Below are 18930 nucleotides of genomic sequence, written 5' to 3' on the forward strand. Positions count from 1 at the left end.
TGGCTTTCAAATCATTTCAGGCTTTTAATGTCTGAAAACTAAGTAGGAGGTCCAATTTTATGAGCAGTTTGAAGTACAGTAATTAGGGTATATATCTGAAAATGGTGGAAAATAACAAATTCGCCTCATTGCAAAATGCTCAACAAGCGGTCTTATCCTTTCCTACTTGTAGCTTTGTAAGGATCAGCTTGTCAAAGTTATTTGCAATCTGGAAGATAGGAGAGTGAAAGATGGTAACTGTTAAGCGGAGGTTAATTGCCTGTATGCACTTACTGAGAATTTAGTTTTATGCTGTCATATCACTGGTCTTAGAGAACTGAGAATGGGTGGTTCTGAAACTGAATTTCAGTCTTCTGGAAGCATTAAGAGTTTCATGTTCATATCATGCATTATCTCACCTGCGAACACCATACTGTACCAGATGTTTTGTGTTAGGTACATTTTATTCTCCTGCTTGCTGACTATAACTTCTGAAGCAGGTACTTGCTATAATAGCTACTCTTCTGCCTTCCTTGCTTTCCAACACAGGGATTTTGCTCTAAAACTAGCCCCTTTGACAGCTTTATCTTCAACTACTAGTGAGTGATGCTGTGTTCATTAATGGCATGGCACATCACATCACAATAATGCTTTCATATTTGAAAGAACTGCCAGAATAGGAGGAGTTTTCATCATTCGAAACTGCATTTATCAACTGTACTGTGTCAACTTTATAGTAAATAGTCAATGGGATAAAAATGGGAGTATTTTCAGTCTTTTACATGATACTTTGAGATTACTGAATAAGAGGCATTGATAAACATGTTGCTGAGGATTACTTTGTGTTGAAAGGATTAGAGCAGTACTGGGGCTCTTAGAAGAGACAAAAAAAAAGGTGTATCCATAGGCAAACCCATGATAGGTATGCTGCTGTTAGCACCATGGTCCCTACTTCAAGATCAGAGTGTGAAGCCATGACAGCGGTGTAACCAGAGCCCCAGGAGTCAACTCATGCCTTGTCTACTTTGTAAATGTTGCCACTTCTGGCTGCTGGTAGTGTTATGCCACTTTAATCTTTCGGAAATTGCCATAGTTGCTTATATTTTCTACAAGGTTCCAGACATCCTAAAGCATGAAAGCTTAGCCTTGAACTGACTTTTGGGGATATAAGGGAGAAAAACCCCAAACCTAAGAAATGTGATCCTTGGTCCTTGCATACTGCAAAGATTTATGACTCCATAATGACACTGGACAGATCTAAGTTAAAATGTTTGATCCTGAAAGGTTTCTGTCACTTCCATTCTTAATGGATTCTTTTTATCTTGACAGAATCTGCTCCTGTGACTTCTCTATTTGAATAATAAGTAAAATATTAAAATTGTTGTATTTAGACAGAACTGCACAATAATCAGATTAAATCAATACATTCATAATAAAGATGACTTATGTTGGATATTAATTTGGCAACTGTCTTGTTAGACAGCTAAGCTGTATCTCCACGTCTGAAACATTTAACCCATGGCTACAGCATTTAAAGCCTAATTTTAGTTTTAATATCCGACTGGTTTTCAAAATGAAGTAGTATTTTTAGCCACTCAGTAATAATTAATTTTCCTGCTCTCTTGTATATATTGTGGAGCAAGAGTGGTGTGGAATTGTCAGGCAGAACCATGTATTAAATATGTGGCCTAAGTTTGTCAGCTGGGGGCTTCCAGACATTTTTTTTTTAATATTAAAAAACCCCACAAACTCTGTGTGTGGTGCAGTATTTGGTGTGTGTAGTATTCAGTATCTGTTGTGACATACTTAGCTGCTACTCTGACAGATTTAGGAAAGTTTTGCTTGGGGCAGTAGGAAGTGTGACTGCACTTTTATAATGGCTGGATGTATGCAATGACCATGCTTGCTACCTGGTAGCTTGCCCCAGGTTGTCAGTAGTTTAGGATAAGTATATAGACATGTTGTGCCTAATTTATTGTTACTGGTCAAAACTTTGAGAGGAACTTATAAACAGTAAGACAGGGTGAGCTGAAACAGCAGCAGCAAAATGTTTAGGCCAGGTTTCTTATTCCTTTAAATGTTCCCAGTGGATGTGCAAACTTGTGGGTGTGCGGAGTTGTACATGGGGGAGAATGCTTCATCCACCTGCGTGGAACTGGGTGTCAGAGTTTGTACACAGTCCGTGTGCAACCCTGCAAAATTATGGAGGCAGTTGGATTGAAAGCTGCAGTAGAAAACAGTCCTTTGATGTTTTGGCATGTGGCAAAAATCCTGCTCTCAAGCTCAGCCAGCTTTCACAGTGGCCAGTCTGTGCTAGCAGCTGCGTGAGATCTGTCCCCAGCTTCAGCATCTCTCATGGTACTTAAGAGAGCTAGAAGTTCCTCTGTTCAAAGCAGTCCCTTTCTCTGGTTTCCACACACATCAAAGTGAGAACAGTCACACTGTTGGGCTTTGGTTGAGTCACCAGAAAGCCTGGTCAGACCTGGCTTGTCCCTGCTGCTAATCCAGAGCTGTGACAATCAGTAACAGGACCTACTTCTGTCACCTTGTTTACTTTAGTCTCATGTTTGAGACTGAGTTCTCCTGGCTGTACTGACAATACAGGTTGTTCCCTTCGCCTCTGCCCTGCCTCAGCCTCCCTCAGAAGCAGAAAGTGTCATGGTATTTGATTTACCTTCCAAGATTAGACTGGCCCAGAGACATGAATTTAGGAGAGGGACTATATATCTACTAATATCCATGGAACAACAAAGCCCAGGGATGTAGATGAAGAAGAAATGACAAACCAGAAGTTTTTCACTGATCTGTGATGGAATCTCTTGGGGATTGGAGTGAAAAGGATTCCACATCGTTCAACCAGCCGAAGTGCTGCATGGTCTTTGTTCTTCTGTAGTTGTATGGAGTACTGCAAGGCAGTGGAAACTGGGGATGGTCCCAGTGGAACATGGATGAGTTGTTTGGAAGCATGACAGTAAGTTTTTAGTGAAGAACTAGTTAGGTTAGAAACAGAGAATTAAAAAGTAGTATCTAATCAAAGATTCTAATGGCATAAAATAGTCTTATTCCTATTGTATTCCCCGTGGGCTTTGTTCCACAACATTTGGGTAATATTACTAATGTGATTTTTCCTATTGAGCTGCTGTTCAGGTTAATAGCATGATGCACATCCTGGTGTTTGCAGGGTTAAAGGTCTTTGTTTCTATTATGAAATTTCAAATACATTGTGTGGCTGGAATCTAATACTCTTTGTGCTTGTTTTAATAAAGAGATGTCTAAAAGTAATGGAGGGGAATAGGTCAGCGCTGAAGGTAGAAGGTGAGGAGAGAACACAAAATTCTCCCTTTTCAGTGGAAATACATAGTGGCTGTCTTCAGGGATTACAAATCCATGTGGATTGGATAAATAAACCTTTGCTTGTTGTCATCTGCTGAGAGAAGGACCTTCGTCTTGAAGTTGGAGAAGCTTTGTCTGCATCTTCAGATCTACTCTTACCTTCCAGTTTCCCTTCCTTCTCGAAATAGGGAGGTAGTGTAATTTGCTCCAGTCATAGCTCATCGTCACCATTTGACACAGATTCTATGTCTAGATGTCGCTTAAGAATAGGGAGAGGCATTTCTGGTTTTTGGAATAACCACTGCAGGATCATCTTATGAAATGCAGAGCCCTGTCTATCTTACCCAAGTACAGAAACAGGCTCCTCAAAACAGCTGCAACCCTTTCTGTTTATCAAAACTTCTATTTCATCAGGTGGTCATCTCTATTTTATTATGGCCACTCTCAGATCTTGTATTTCACAGAACAAGGTATTCTTATGTTAAGCATTTCAAAATGACAGAGTAAGCAAAAACTAGGGACACAAGTAATTTTACAGCCAGAACCAGCCACACTTGTTTAAAAAAAGTATGTCAGTCTGTTAACATATGGCAGAGCTCATGCTGTGAAATTCATTTAACACAGAAACAGTCATTGTATGTTAATGAGGCTCTTTGCATGTTCAATTATTTCTTTGTAGCATAAACCCCCTTCTCACCTACTCCCCTTCGAACCAGTTAGGTGCTGGGTTTTGAAGTAAGTGCCATCGGGGTTTACCATTTCATAAATTACTCTTTGACATTCAAAAGTGACTTTTGTAAACGTTGTCACAGCTGTGGAATTAATTCTTGCTGGTATATTGTGTGTGCAAGTGTAATGCTACAAAGACAGAGTTGTCTTATGTTACTTAGTAAATGAGGGCTACAGACCAGCTCTCCACTAGTCAAGTCACTGTCAGAGTTCCCGTGGGCAGTCTCACAAGAAAGTAGCTGTAAGAACAGTCACAAGGACACATGAGAGAGAGGAGTACTTCTGGGGAAGAATAAACTTCGTGCCTAAATGCTAATGAGCAGCAAGTGTTAGTTCTCCTATGTGTAAATATGCATCAACTGATTACAGATCTGGTTTTGCTAGAAAGTCCCTGCAATCTTATTTTCTGTGCTGCTGTTCCATATTATTCTTATAGGCCTCAGAAGAAAGGGTGTAAGCTCTCATTCTTGACAGCACAGAAGGTTCAGCAGGAAACAAGAATTAGGCAGTGATCAGCAGAGACTTCTCTGCAGGAGCAAATCTTTATTGGCATCTATTCAAAATGAATTGCCACTAGAAAAAGAAATGTGAATCAAAGACATTTCTTTCATCCAGAATTTAAAGAAGCCTTCAACACTCAGAAACTTGTCTTCCTAGGATTTTTTTTTTCTTCTCTTCTTTCTTGGGCTCCTTCTGTCATGGATTTTAAAACTGAAAGGGACCCTTGAGATAACTGAGTTAGACCACCTATATTCCACAGAATTTTCTGAAATAAATTTCTTTAAGTTCTTAACAGCTCTTGTAGAGCTGGTGTCTTCTGTTTTTTTGGTTGGTTTGGGGTTTTTTTACTGTTTTTTAATTCTCAGTTTGTTTAAAATTATTAATTATGGAAGGTGTATCACAGCACTTGATAAGTGCTTGCAATGGTTAGATACCCTGTCCAGAAATAAGTTGTGTGCAGCACAGAAGCAGCTGGACAATTGATAGCAGGATTGATATAACCTATAACTTCATAATTCTCTCTTTTGGTAACTATTTGGGGAAGAAGCTTGACTAATTGTTGTGACTACTGGGGAATTAGTGTTCCAGTATTCTCTCATGTAGCTCCTGGGGAACACCCTCCAAATAGGAGGAGCTTTGAGGATGGCAGAAGACCTTTCAACACAGTTGGGTTTATGTTGCATTTAATATGTCCCAGGTCTGTTCTGAGTGAACTTTTCTTGCTTTAGCTTCATCCACAGTTACTTGAAATGAGCAGTCTGTAATTGCATGACCTCCATGTTGTCTTTTTCCTAGCAGTGGCCTTCTGTTAGTCCAAGAGGAAAAAGTTTAATTTGGAGGTTTCTTGCACATGTGGGACTAGCTTGTCTTGTGTTTCAGCAGATTTCTGAGGGTGGTGTCAACTTACTTCTCAAAGGCTTCTGCAGGGCATCACGTATTGTCTAGGATCTGCTCAGTTGTCCTCCACTGTTACCTTAATTTTAAAAACTGACCTAATTTCTGTTTCATCACTTTGTTTCCTCATAGGATCTGATATCTTTAGTCTCTGTGACTCCTCTGTCTTTTGAGTATCATAGGCATCTCTGTCTTGTGCGAACTATAATAGCTTTCACCTTCTGACATGTCCAGAGGTTTGACCTCTCCTCTTACTTAGTTCAGTAAATATCCTGCTTTTTTAAATGTGTATGGGAATTGTCTGATCCTGGGGGTGACCACAGTTCCTTCTGATCTGTTTAATAGGGATGGAGGGAGAAGGCAAGTCCCATCTTCATTACAACCTACATATAAATATCTGATAATGAGTCCTGAAATTAATTTCCGGTAGCTGATCTGTGAACTCTTTTTCTAACAGATTTGGTTGGCGAGTGGATGAATCAGCTGAATAGATTTGGGTGACTGGTAGATCTCAGTGAAATGATAAAAGAATTTCATTTTCTTTTTCATTTAAATGTGAATGAGCTGTTGGTACAGATGTCACTCAAGAATCTCTGTTATTTTAATGAACCTGCATTAAACCATGCAGGAAATTACAAGGCATGTGTAATTTAACTACTGTATGTGAATTTACAGCAGTAGAAATTCATAGATCTCATCTAATAATAGAATTAGATAATACTGGAGGTATGAGGGTAGAAATGGATCTTGGAGGCTTTTATGTCTATAGTGTCATGGTTCCCCCCCCCCCCCCCCCCAACTTTTTGGGTGCACCTGCTTTAGATACAGGTTTCCCACCCCCTTCCTGTCTCCCCTGCAACACATGTTTTACAGTCTTCTTGCCTAATTCATATTTATTAACTCATGTTCTAGCATCTAGCCAGCTGTGCCTAGACTCATCATGTTCTAGCATCTAGCCAGCTGTGCCTAGACTCATCATGGCTGTTAGATGGGCCATGTTCTGGTTCTGAAGGCAGCTTCATCTTTCTCTCCTTGCTAGTAGAATTTAAAAAGAAAAAAAAATTAACAAAAAGAAAAAAAAATCCTACTTCTTCTGGGTCTCTTCTGCTTTTTTGAGGGAGACAGTCTGTTTATGGCTTGCTGTGCAGTTTTATTACAAGAGAAATTATTTTGGAGGTGAGGATGTACCTGAGAGGGTCTGTCACTTTCCTGTGACATCTTATGCCAATTGAAATGCTAGAGATTAACCTATCTATGGGTAAATGCCAGTTCAGAAAGTACTGTCATAAAAATTGATATCCCCTTCCCTTACAGCATGTGAATGATGAATAAGAAACAATATGGTTTGTCCTGCTTCCTAGAAGTTTTAAACGCTGTCTTTTGAGTGTCTTCAGGCAGTGAAGGCTGAAAGTATCTGTGGAAGGTGAAGTACTCTTCCATTTAGGGTGCTTAGACAATGGCTCTGAGATTTTCTTTTGGGACTGGGGATGACTTCTTAGCAGGTTCTGCTTATATTGTAAGCTCTATGATAACAGTGCTCTATTTCGCTTTTTCAGGCTGCCAGGAGAGTGATCTTACTTTCGGGAACTCCTGCCATGTCGCGGCCCGCAGAGCTTTACACACAGATCGCAGCTGTCCAGCCAGCCTTCTTCCCACACTACCACTCCTTTGGGCTACGCTACTGTGATGCCAAGAAGGTACTTCACTGAGGGAAGTGGCAGACTGGGACTCTGCAAACAGCATTTTATTTTGTTTTTTTCAAAATGTGGAGGCTTTTTCTTTCCTCTCTTCTGTCTGATGTTACGTCTTATTTTGAGAGACTCTCACTGCAGAGTAACATTTTCAAAAGCTCTCAACCTGAGAATCTGTAGGCACTGCAATGGTGGGCCTGAGACATGGAGACGGTAATGCTTCTTGTCAAAATCTGCCCTGAAAGCCACAGAAGTTAAAAGCTAAAAAATAAAGAAAATAATCTGGCCACAGCTAGGAAAGGAGCCTGTTCTAATAAGAATTTGCCCCCAGAATGTTTTACATGTTTTAAACTATGTGACCTTTAAGCAGCTTCAAGTTTGGGCTAATTGATTTGAGAAAAACCCAAACCAAACTGAACAAAACAGTTTCTAGTCTGCTTTAGTGACTATTTAACAAAGTAAAGCCTCTACTTGAGATTTGAGACTTTATATTTCCAGGTAAATTAAAAATGGAGGCTTACAGTCTTTGTATTCCACCCTTTTCTAATTCAGGAAATGGATGTGATACTCAGCATATTTTGAGAATAAATTAACTTCTTTTATCTCTGCCAGCTGCTTAGCCATGGTTTCAGCAGAGTTACTGAGTCCAACCACTACAAGATCTTGGCTTTGCAGGGAGCCAGTGCTTGCAGCCATGATGGCTGTCTTGCTCTCAATGTACGGGCAACTCAGCTGTGCTTGCCATCTCTAGAGCTGCTGTGTGTGTTGGAACACACTGCTGAGAGAAGAGCTCTTGCAGCTGCCTGTTGTAAAAGGAGGCTCTAGGATCTTCTGTGCTGGTTGCATAGACACAGAAAGGGGAACCAAAGTTAAAGTTCCTCCAAGTTATGATTCAGAACAACAGTTGTCTAATCTGGCTTGCAGTCCAGGACAAGCATGTAGCAGTTAGCATGGGGCACAGAATGGTTTGGCAGCGTGAGCATGGTCCTGTAGTACATGAACTTGCTTGCTCTGCTTTGTTCGAATGATCCATTTCACTTGTATCTCCTTTTCTGTAAGACAGTTTGCTCGGCAGTAATATTCAGCACAGTGGTTGGAAACACCAAATGACCATTTCAGTACTCAAAAATATTTACAGAAGAACTGAACATCATCAGTGTATGCCATAAAAATAGTTATAGCTATTCACAGGGCTTTTGTGGTTTTGTTTTCTTTTCATTGTTTGGGGTAGCCAACATATGCCAAGTTTCCATCAAGAAGATTCATATTTCAGTTCATATAAAGTTCTCAAGTCCCCTTTGTCCTATATCTGAATGCCCACTTTCACTTTCGTAGCTAGTGTAGCGCTGTTCTATGTATGTCCAAATGTGCAAGCTTCAGGAACAGTTCATTGGCTTTGGTGCTCATATGCTGATACCACTGATTAAAGTAAGGCCATTAGCATTCAGAGTCACAGATATGGAGCTTGAGTTCTGGAAGATGACACCATTCATATTGGCAAAGCACTGCTTTCCTGGCAGAGGTTAAGCTTATTGTTTCTCCATCCATAGTAGGAATCATATGGAGGGAGTGGGGCCATACCTTTTGCTGAGCTTCATTATCTTTTTTGAAAGATTCCTGGTTGAGTAGGGCTCAGAATGCTTTCTAGAGGGAAACGAAGAGATGCAGTTTAAGATCGCTGGTTTTCTGCAGTAAAAAGGAAAGTTGAATTGCAGTGTGTGAGTCTAAATAGGCTTGAAGTTTCATAAAGCCTTTGAGGGTAAAGTTCTGCATGACTAGCTGTTGCTTCAATTATGAGGCATATGGACCTCAGGTAAGATGTTGAACTGGATAAAAGAAATAAAATTGTTTTACAGGATTCAAGTTTTAACAGGGTATTAGTTTCCAGCCTACAGTGAAACTCAGCATGGAGGTCACAGTCTGTATCAGCTCCCCTTCAAAGCCTCTGCAGGGTTTCTAGTACAAGTTTTTTGTTTCTCTGTTTGACCTGCCTCTACTAGACAGTTGAATATTGCTGGTCTTCTCAGTGCTCGCTTGGGACATTTTGCTACGGTTAATGTCAGTAAATGATAGAGTGAACCTAGAAAGAATTTGGTTATTTAGAGAAGAAGTGGGACTGCTGGAAATGGTATGTGGATACTATTAGAGGAAAAAATGGGACTGTTGAATATTGGGTTGCCATAGATCCACTCAGCAATGTGTAAATTAAAAGGTGTTTTGATGACTGTAGTTGTTCCCTCATGACTGTAGTATGTCCCTCATGTTCCTTTTTTGCAGCTGTAACCTGAGATTGTGTTAGGAGTTACATCCTCTCTGAAGAACTCTTCTAGTACCTTTGCTGTCATTACTTAAATAGGTTCTTCTTTCTGTCCTGAAAGTGGCAGCATTATGAGCGGGGCTGGAATTGCACAGAACCAAAGAGGTTTTGCAAGGCTTTGCGAGATCTGTCCGGATGAAAGGTGCTATGTAAACATGTTTCAGTATTGTTAATAAATCTGATTGCATTGTAAGTTTAAAGAAAAATTGACAAACCTGAGCCATTCAATTTAAAACTAAAACCGGACTAGTTTCTGTTTGAAGATGATAGATTTTATGACAGAAAATTGCAAATATCTGGCAGATATGATTAGAAAAGATATAAAAGTTTATAATTTTGTAATTCAACCTCCCAGCATCTGTACTCTTAAAAATGCAGCAAGCGAAATGTCACCTGTTTATTTACAAAATATCTCAAGTCTGTTTCCCAAAATATGTGCTGTGAATTCAATTTTCAAACTGGGTGATGTTGGCAAATATTAAATAATTTCTATCTGAGCACATGCTCTGAATTTTTAAGGGTTTGGCAGCTTCTGCTAACACTGTAATAAGTTTACTGACTCATGTAAGATGCTGTAACACTTCGGTAAGAAAATCACAGTTGGAAGCATTTGTTCTGGAATGTTATGGATCAAAGCCAGATGTGTATTTTGGCAAAACAAATGTCCCTCTTTTCTCTCGCTCTTCTTTTCCACAATAGGATACACTAAACTATATTTTAATAATTCAAAAAATATTAATCTTTTTTATCACTAGCTAAGTGCAGCACAGAACTAGCATGTTTCCTTGTTTGCAAATTGTTCCAGTAACAGTCACCATAAAAGAAGTATAGTAATCTGAACATACTGTAGAGATTTTGCCTTTATATGCTTTTTAATACGACAGTAGATAGTATATTAGCTCTGTTTTGTGCCTTGTTCTTTGTTATGATGATGTTACTCTTCTGAAATGAATTGTGCTACAATGGACACAAAACATATATATTACTTGCTTGTTATGGAAGAGGAGAGTGGATAAACATGGGCTGCATGAGTAGAATGAGGTAGCCTGAGGAGCGTGTCCAGGCTCTGCAGCAGATCTTGCTCGGCAGCCTAGTCAGTATTGATGCCTGCTGCTTGGCTACCAGCACACTGAGCAGTGAGGGCAGAGGGCTTCTGAGGCTGGGTGCAGCACCAGGTGGTTCCTTCTTGGTTTTGTACAGCTGCTCTGCTGGGTCCACAGAGCCTGAAGAAATGCAGAAAGTGGGCACAAAGAATGGGGCTCAGCACTGTCAGCTTTTATGCAGCATGCATAAAGCTGATAAACCCAACTAGACTTGAGCCAGCTCTTCACAGACCTGAGGGATATATGTGCAATGCACTCCTGGTTTCAGGGAAGCGGAGCAGTAATACCCATGTTGGCTTTTTGAGGGCTTGGCTTAGATCCAGATGGGTTTATTACCTCTAGCTGTATACCATGGTGCTGTTGTCAGAGCCAAAGTTTTAACTCTACAAGATCCAAACTGGCTTTGTGCCTAGGGTTTGAATTGTTTTCTGCTTTAATGAACCAACTATAGATAATCAGATGATACCATATTTATGTAGGAACAGATTAAGTCAAATGAGTTTTAATGGTGGCCGTAAGTGCCAGACTCTGAAGTCAGTTAATGGTTCACATCAGTACAACGTGGCAATAGAATTGCAGATTGTCCTGTGATGTCTCAACCTGAAGTAGGAATGTTCACTTTCAGATATCAGAGAGGCCTTAACTGCCCATTAGCTCTTTGATTCCTTCTCTTTCTGTCTCATAGCATGTTCTCATCTCTCTTCCATCAAAGCACCATCCCTTAATACAGTCAGTAACATGGCTAACCTCATGGCTGCTATGATTTATTTTGTGTCATGCATTTTACAGGAGGATGAAGTGAATACTTGGGAGTTTTTTCCTATTTTACTTCCATTTCTGTGTTGCAGCAGGTTTCTCTTGGGGAAGGCAAATAAAAGATACATAGATTTTTTTAAGGTTAAATCTATTTTAGCAATTAATGTGGCACAAGGAGAGTGGAGCAGCAGATCAAAGGGGTTGGTGCTGAGGTTCCTCACATCTCCATTATGTGCATTTCAGGAGGGTGTATGTATACATATGTAGGGGATTCCTTTGGGTTGTTGTTCCAAGACCAGAGGTTGTATTTTTGGCTTTCTTTGGTGACACTGACAGTAAGACTTGGAATTAGACCTGTGAGGAAGATTTCCTCTCCCCCTTGCCTTGGTTTTCAGTATTACTGTAGTTGTATTTGATATACTTATTTGTGAAACTTCAGCAGAAAACCCTTATTGGTCTCCTCTCCAGAAAAAGTTGTTTAAAGATGTTTCTTTTGGGGAATATACCAATTTTGATGCTACTGTTTGTCAGCTTAGTTGTTCTTTCCCAGACAACAAATGATAGACTGGGGTTATTAGTAGGAGAACTTGTGAGCTGAGTTTAATTGAAGAGATCTATGTTTTCTGCAGACAGGATCTTGGAGGATAGGGCCAGTTCAGAGGCGAGTGCTTCAAGGAAGAGTAAATGAAGGGTTTGTTCAGAGGAGCTTTGAAGTGATGATGCTTTGAAGAGGCAGTGCTTGGAGTGATGTATTTTGGGCCACGTGTTATTTATGGCTTGCTTGAGTCTGAGCCAAACATGTTAATGGCAGAAACAGAGTATGTCAGGAAGCAGATCAAGAGACAGGTCACAGTAGAAAACAGGCAATTTTGACCTAGCATTTACTAGGCATGTCAGTCAAATGTAACATCTGTGTGAAGGCAGTTGGGTTAAGGATGTTTGTCCTCATGCTGTTGGACCAAGATTTTTGTGTGTCTGCTTAAAGCTGAGGTAAATTTGTGTGCATAGAACTGCAGTCAGTTCTGTCAGCCTGCCTAAAGTTGCAAGTGGAGAGCAAATCCACCTTGCTGTGTGAGGATGGATACCAGGGCACAGTGCTGTGGTAGGGATCCTTACCTTTCTGCGTAGCCCTCCTCTTCACCTCCCCGATCACTTGTAGATAAGATAAAGGGAACTTTATAAGTAACCTTCTCACGCTGGGTAGATTAGTTTGTACACTTCTATCTTATCGTCACTTTTGTCAAAACTCTCTTCCTACTGACCATTAAGTTCTTGCCTTGTCCTGTTGCCCTGGAAATTTTTTCTACTGGATTGCCTGCAGACCAGTGTCTTGTAAGTTTGACACTGATAACTGCTTTGATGTTTCCCAGATGCCATGGGGTTGGGACTACTCTGGATCATCCAACTTAACTGAACTGAAAATTTTGCTGGAAGAGGCCATCATGATCCGACGTCTGAAATCAGATGTGCTTTCCCAGCTTCCAGCAAAGCAACGCAAAATGGTTGTCGTGGCTCCTGAAGGCATTAGTGCAAAGTCCAAAGCTGTCTTGGCAGCTGAAGCGAAGAAGATGGCCAAAGGATATGGAAGTGTAAGTCAGAAACTATTTTCATGATGAGCCACTGGTATTTCAGGTACCTTTATTTAAAAAATCAAGGGAAAAACAGTACCCTGAGTTCCAAGGAAGGTCAGAGTCACACCTTGTGTGCAGTGGAAAGCTGTTGAAGGCCCTGTTTTAAATGATTATACAACACAATCAAAACAACTCAGCTTTTTTTCTTTGTATTTAACTTTGTCCCTTTCTGTGAAATACCTTTTCCTCTCTCTTTTTTTCCTCTCTTGTTAGTCCTTTCTAATGGTCTTTTTGTACCTCCTGTCTCCGTACTTCTTCTGTCTTGCCTTGTAATCCCGTTCACCCTACAGACATAGCCTTGTTGAAGCTGTGTTGTGAACACAGCAATAGCCAAAAGTAGGAAGAGTGCATTTTTGCTTTTTTTATTTGTTTTTCTTGCATGGATGGCAAATACATATTCTAGGCTTCTAGGTTGCTAATACAGTTCTGTAAGAACTTAGGAGTTTCTCCTTGCCATTTTAGTTGGGAAATGCTTTCTCAACTAAAACTAAGTTTGTGATAGGGTTGTCATCCAGCTTGTAGGAGTTGAGTAGGAGGTAGGAGGGAAGGTGTCAGAAATAGGAGTGTGTAAGTATCTGCTATACCAAGTGGCAAGTAGGAGACTTCCCCCTCCAGTCCCCTTTTGTTGTGCATTTTTAGACTGATTTTTTCCTAGTAAAGTGTTTATTGGCAGCAGCAGACATCCCAGATCTGTAAGCAAAGAAGAAAAGGCATTTCTGAGACTCACATTTATTTATCTTTCTCTCTGCAGAAACAACAAGAGAAGGAAGCTCTTCTCCTCTTCTACAACAGAACAGCAGAAGCTAAAATCCACTCGGTCGTGTAAGCTGCATGTTATTGCTTCATTCTTGCCTAGTAAAATGTGTTTTTCCTCTGAGAACAGAAAAACAGTGTCTTGGAGATAACAGTGAAGGGACATGAAGCATAGCCTCAAGCCAGCTTAGAAAAAATAGATTTTAATTACAATGCACTAAACATTTCTTCTCTTGGAGTTCCTAGGCTGATTAAGTGTTCTGATCTCATTCCAGACATGGATCTACACTGTCATTTGAACCATATAAATTTACCTGGTGTTTGGGACTTGGGTCAAGTTCGCTGGTCTGGACCCTATTTCAATTTAAGGAGGAAGGGAGTAATGAAAACGAAAAGTATCAACAGAAATTGAGAAAACAAATGCTGCAGTCCTGCTGCAGCAGGAACCCTGAGCCAAAAAGCTTTTGTGATGTATTGAGCTTTTGTTGTAGTGTGCTCTAAGGATGTCACAGCCCCTACTGTAGTTCTTGACTCTTCCACAAAACTCACAATGGACCTCAGTAGCAAAAGTTTTATATCATAGGTGTGTTTTTAACACTGTCTTCCCTAGGAATAATTTCCTTCTGTGACTTCCTGTGCTCTTTCATGCTTAGCCTTTCTGCTGGAACCACAAAGGAGTTGCTTTAGCTCCCATAGCATGACTTTTTAATAAGGAGTATGCTAATAACATGAAACCAGTTTACTTTTCCGCAGCGCTCTGAATGTAAGGACCAGCTGATGTAAACTGTGTGATTTCACAGTCTCAGACCTTGCTGTAGAATCTGCCTGTTTGGCACAGAACTGCACTTCAGAGTCCCAACGCTCATTTCTGTAGAAGAGTTTCTTGCTTTTATATTAGTGAACAGTTAGAAGACTTTCTTCCTTTTATTTCAGTTGCAAGTGTGAACTGAATATAAAACCATGAAGTGCTGTTTACTTGACTCTCTGGTAGGAACTAGTCTTTTTTTTTTTTTTTTTTCTGGGGTTTAGTAGCATTTAAAATACCACTTATAAACTGCTAATGTACAGTACCATCTAGCTAATGGTACTGTCCTATGGTCATCAGCACCTCCCATATCTTAACCTTGATGACAGTGTCTTCCATTGCTTCTCTTGAAATGACTAGCCAGTTGTTAAATGCAATATGGGAATGAGATATAATTGTAATGTGTTGGCATCTGCTTGCTTGCTACACTGAATGTTTGCTTTGATATTTGTTATAAAATACAGCAATTCCACTTCTCTCCCATATTTCTTTGTTAAATGATACTGTCACATAATTGGGATCTGAACGTCATGAACCCTGGGAGCTGTCTGCAAAGCACTATTTCATCTTAATACAGCGCTGGAAATCCTGCTCAGTGTTTTCTGAGAGTTGCTGCTGACCTAAGCTCTGTTGTATTTAGCAGAGAACTTGGTATTCCTGATCTTAGCAACCACTTTGCTACTCCAAAGAAAAGATGACATTTCTATCATCTGTTCTGCTGGCTGTTGCTATACTTAGTTACAAATTTTAGACTTCTAGGTGTTTTTCAGGCTCCAGTTGACCTGATTGTACCACAAGTTACGATACTGAAATGGGTTCTGTAGCTCTGCTATTGGTCGATGGCAAAAGCCAGATGTTTTAATTTAATTAACACTGTTTAAGTGTGTTTAGAAGAAGTCTTGTTACCTTTCATTGGTCATTAGCCTATAGACATATGGATAATTCCTAGAAATAGCTGATGTATTTAGACTGTTAAACTGTAGTAAATTGTCAATGTGAACCCTTGCAAGAAAAGCTACTTTTAGGGTACTCTGATCCATATATTTAGAGACCTTTTTTTTTTTTCTAAAATAAAAACAATCCTAAGGAAACATAGAAAGGATAATTGTATACAGATTATCTTAGTGTATTGTGATTGTGCACAAGTTTAAAAATACAGAAAGGTGACTGAGATCATCAACTAAGTATAGATGACTTCCTGTTGATTGGTCTGAGATGTCACATTTCAAGTAGGATATAATAATTGATTCTTAGTGATACCCAAGTATAAATGTAGTCAGCTGTCCAAATGTGGTGAAAAAAGAGTGGATTTTGCTGCAATGTCTTTTTTTAAACTGTAGGAGACTTGACTTGCTACTTGTATTTTACTGCAACTTTTTAATGCTAGCCTACTTCCTAGTTTCTGTGTATAGATGAGCGGTATCTAAAATTTGTTGTGAGCAAAGCCTGTATTTTCTCAGCACATAATTTTATACATTTTATTTCGGTTTTTTTCCTCTTTCATTTAGAGAATACATCCTGGAGTTACTGGAAAGAGGAAATGATAAATTCCTGGTGTTTGCTCATCACAAGATAGTGCTGGATGCAATAGTTGCAGAGCTGAAGAAGAAAGTAAGTAATTGACTGAGTTGTCTTAACTTTATCACTATTCCAGCTTCAAAGCTGTTTAAGAGCTCCCCAGAGTTATGGCCAGACAGATAGTATATGAAAGTTAGTGGCAGAGATAATTTCTACTTGCTGTGCTTCTGAATGTGCTCTTCACTGAGGAAGCTGAGCTGTCAGGGTGAATGCCTCACAGGATATGCCTTGTATTAGCTGAATGGCTTTTGTTTTATTTAATGTTCTTTAATCTCCATTGTCTGCCTTGGAGCTTGTGAATTCTTGGAGGAGTGTTACCCTGTGTGGCAATCTCTGCTTTGTCATCCAGGCTTTCCTCAGAGAAGGAGAATGCAACAGTGCCTGTCCAGCTATGGCTTCCTTCCTCTTCCTTCCTTTGTGGTGCTTTTATGTTTTGAACTGGGATACTGTAGGGAGTCTTGATAGACCTGCCAGTCATCTCTCTGCCTTCACAGTGTTTGGCTAATTACTCATGTGAGGCTTCCATAGATGCCCCTAAAGAGTTCTTGGTCATGCTTGGGGCAGTGTGAAGGATGCTTTAAGTTAATATTCCAAACTATAAACCACAGTGGCAGGAGTGACTTTGCTGCCCCTGTGGCAGCATCCTTCAGTACAGCAAGGAGATTGGACACTCAAGAGTAATGGCTCTGCATCACTCAAGTTTGTCATGCCTCTCCTGAAGCTACCGCAGAACAACTAAGACATGTAGGATCCCATGTCCTCCCATCACAAATAGGGGAAGACTTAGGGAGGTTTGAGAGTTTGTAGCAGCTGCAACATCAGCACACAGACAGTATTCAGCTTTGTATTAAGCCAGTTGCCTTTTCACTATACTTGAGCTGCCAGCTTGTTGCTGTTGTTGCTGTCCTTCTTGTTGCTCAGGACTGATGGGAGAGCAGTGGACATAAGAACAAATCACGCATTGTGAGCAGAGGGGAGGTACATTATATGCTGAGCTACACTGCCTCTAAGATGAGGAAAGTGTAAGCTACACTGCCTTAAAGATGAGGAAAGGTCTTAAAAATACAACTGTTGCCTTTTTACATTCCTGGTTCTGCCACGGGGAAGGGAAACAGAATCCACTAAAACATGGAAGGAGGATACAGGAAAGGGGACATGTGGCCTCTAAAAAGTATCTTCTGCCTTTTCACAGCATGTTGAACACATTCGCATTGATGGCTCCACACCTTCAGCTGAGCGGCAGTCTCTGTGCCACAAATTCCAGTTCTCAGAGAAGCAAGTTGTGGCTGTCCTGTCCCTCACTGCTGCAAACATGGGCCTGACATTGTCTGCTGCAGATCTGGTGGTGTTTGCAGAGCTCTTCTGGAACCCAGGGGTATGTGTCCTGGAGAGGTCAGAAGTTGGATGCTCCCTGGAGAACAGAAACATTGGCACTTAGGAAGAGATGTAATGGGCAGAGGACTTTCTTTTTCTCTGATGGCTACTTGTCCGCACACCCCCAAGTGCCTGAGCTTGAACCAGTGCGGCTGGTTACACAACTCACTGGTTGGAGAAGATGGTGTGAAAGGGAAACATGTTCCTGTTTGTTAATTTGACAGAGCTCTCAACCACTTGCCCCGCCAAGACCTGGAAGGATCCATCACTGGTGCTGACCTACTACTTCTGAAAAATACTCAGTGCCTTTTGGGAACTTGGTGCACCAGATTACTTCTTGGCCTAGTCTGTGTTTGAGGATGTAGGTGTTAACAGGATCCAGATGAGAAATAGTTGCTAAACTCAGGAAACAAGATCTCGAGTTCTCTGGCACTTAAGCTATTTCTTAGATGTTGCCGTTCTCACTTTATTTTCTGTGTCATGTTTTTACATAAAGGTTTTGATCCAAGCAGAAGATCGGGCGCATCGAATTGGACAGACCAGCTCTGTTAACGTTCACTACCTGGTGGCTAGAGGCACAGCAGATGACTACTTATGGTAGGAAGTGAGAAAGATTCTTTGGTTCACCTGCCACCTGTTTTCACTGTTTGTCACATATGTCCTTAATGTTAGTGCTGATTTCCACAACCTATGAGGGGAGGAGCAATAACTGCCAATCAGGGCTGCTGTGAGCTGGTGACATGGCCTGACCACAGTGGGCATAACTAAGTGGATGACAAGCAGGAAGAACAAAAGTAGTTATCTGACAAATAATGGGCTGTTGAAAGAAATTCTGGGAGAGCTGATGCATCCAAAACCTTCACAGCCTCTGTATAAAGAGAGGGAATTCTCTTAGATACAGCCTAGAACATTTGTGTGTGGGGGTAAAGTGCTGAGTACTTTCAAGCAAAGTCAACAGACACTGGAGATGGTTCAATGTGTTGTGGATCAGATCTCAGGAGCAATCTGGCTGCTGAGTGCTTGGACAGGGAGCTGTGGAAGAGGACTGTACCGTTGCTTTCATCTTGCTCTTCAGTGAGCCCTTTGGATGGATTAAAAAAGTGCTAATGGCCCACCTCTGGAGAGCTGTGTTCTGAGCCTTTCTGGCTGCAGTGTGAGCTGTCAGTGGACACTGGTCCTTAGGGCTGGTCAGTCGGACATCCTGGGGAAGGGGAGGATCTGAGGAATCCTTAGTGCCGCAAGGGAACTGACCTGCAAATGATGAGAAGAAATTATCCACCAGCTGGTTCATTTAAAGTCCAAAATTACATCTTTATTACCTTGTTTAAGGGAACGAATGAACTAAGTGAACTTGTGCAGTTCCCAGAATATCATGATGGCAAATAATTATAACCCTACAATGCAGGGATCTGGAAACTGATGTATCGCCCACGTTTCATGGAAAGTTAATGACAGTAATTCTGCCTTTATTTGTGAAATGCTGTCC

At 40.7% G+C, this 18930-nt stretch overlaps 1 protein-coding gene across 4 annotated transcripts in view; it reads left to right on the top strand.

The window, feature by feature from the left end:
* SMARCAL1 (SNF2 related chromatin remodeling annealing helicase 1) overlaps positions 1 to 18930 on the top strand; it is a 40484-nt gene that overhangs the window by 19808 nt on the left and 1746 nt on the right. For all 4 annotated transcript variants that reach the window (XM_074911322.1, XM_074911325.1, XM_074911326.1 and 1 more), the window contains 6 exons: positions 6993 to 7133; positions 12674 to 12892; positions 13686 to 13756; positions 16001 to 16103; positions 17263 to 17445; positions 17941 to 18041. In XM_074911322.1, the coding sequence (XP_074767423.1) occupies positions 6993 to 7133; positions 12674 to 12892; positions 13686 to 13756; positions 16001 to 16103; positions 17263 to 17445; positions 17941 to 18041 (818 nt within the window). The remainder of the gene's footprint in view (positions 1 to 6992; positions 7134 to 12673; positions 12893 to 13685; positions 13757 to 16000; positions 16104 to 17262; positions 17446 to 17940; positions 18042 to 18930) is intronic.

The sequence above is a fragment of the Athene noctua genome, chromosome 7 (genome assembly GCF_965140245.1).
Source record: "Athene noctua chromosome 7, bAthNoc1.hap1.1, whole genome shotgun sequence".
NCBI lineage: Eukaryota > Metazoa > Chordata > Aves > Strigiformes > Strigidae > Athene > Athene noctua.